This window comes from Eimeria mitis, genomic scaffold, assembly GCF_000499745.2.
Source record: "Eimeria mitis Houghton genomic scaffold, Emh_scaff1110, whole genome shotgun sequence".
Classification (NCBI taxonomy): Eukaryota; Apicomplexa; class Conoidasida; order Eucoccidiorida; family Eimeriidae; genus Eimeria; species Eimeria mitis.
Genome location: NW_013567644.1, coordinates 4,673 through 5,197, shown reverse-complemented (window position 1 = coordinate 5,197; position 525 = coordinate 4,673). Strand labels below are relative to the sequence as shown.

The 525-nt window shown below is 54.7% G+C and overlaps 1 protein-coding gene across 1 annotated transcript in view; it reads left to right on the top strand.

The window, feature by feature from the left end:
* EMH_0029730 (uncharacterized protein) overlaps positions 1–525 on the top strand; it is a gene marked incomplete at both ends in the record, with an annotated part of 6,237 nt that overhangs the window by 4,606 nt on the left and 1,106 nt on the right. The window contains one exon of the mRNA XM_013494336.1: positions 3–442. Within this exon, the coding sequence (XP_013349790.1) occupies positions 3–442 (440 nt within the window). The remainder of the gene's footprint in view (positions 1–2; positions 443–525) is intronic.

The following is a 525-nucleotide window of genomic DNA, read 5'->3' as shown; positions in this document are numbered from 1 at the left end:
GCAGCAGCTGCTGCCGCTGCCCCCCATAGAAGAAGAGGAAGCCAGAGACTATATAAAACCTACTGGGTATTGTGAATCAGTACCTCCTGCTGCAGCAGCAGCAGCACTTGCTGCTGCTGCTGCTGCTTCTGCTGCACCCTCTTATGCTGTTGCTGCTGCAGCAAATAGACTTTCTGCTGCTGCCTTCGCTCCTTCTCTCGCATTCCTCACAAACATCGTCAACAGCAGCAAAAGCCAGCAGCAGCAGCAGCAGCAGCAGCAGCAGCAGGAACAGCAGCACCAGCAGCAGCAGCAGCAGGAACAGCAACACCAGCACCAGCAGCAGCAAGAACAGCAACAGCAGCAGCAGCACCAGCAGCAGCAGGAGCAGCAGCAGCACCAGCAGCAGCAGGAGCAGCAGCAGCAGCAGCAGGAGCAGCAGCAGCAGCAGCAGCAAGAAGGAGTCTTATTAGGGTCCCCAAATAGCTGCTGTTTATTTTTTGTTAGAAACGGAGACGTTTATATGTCTTCTATGGACGCCATCAA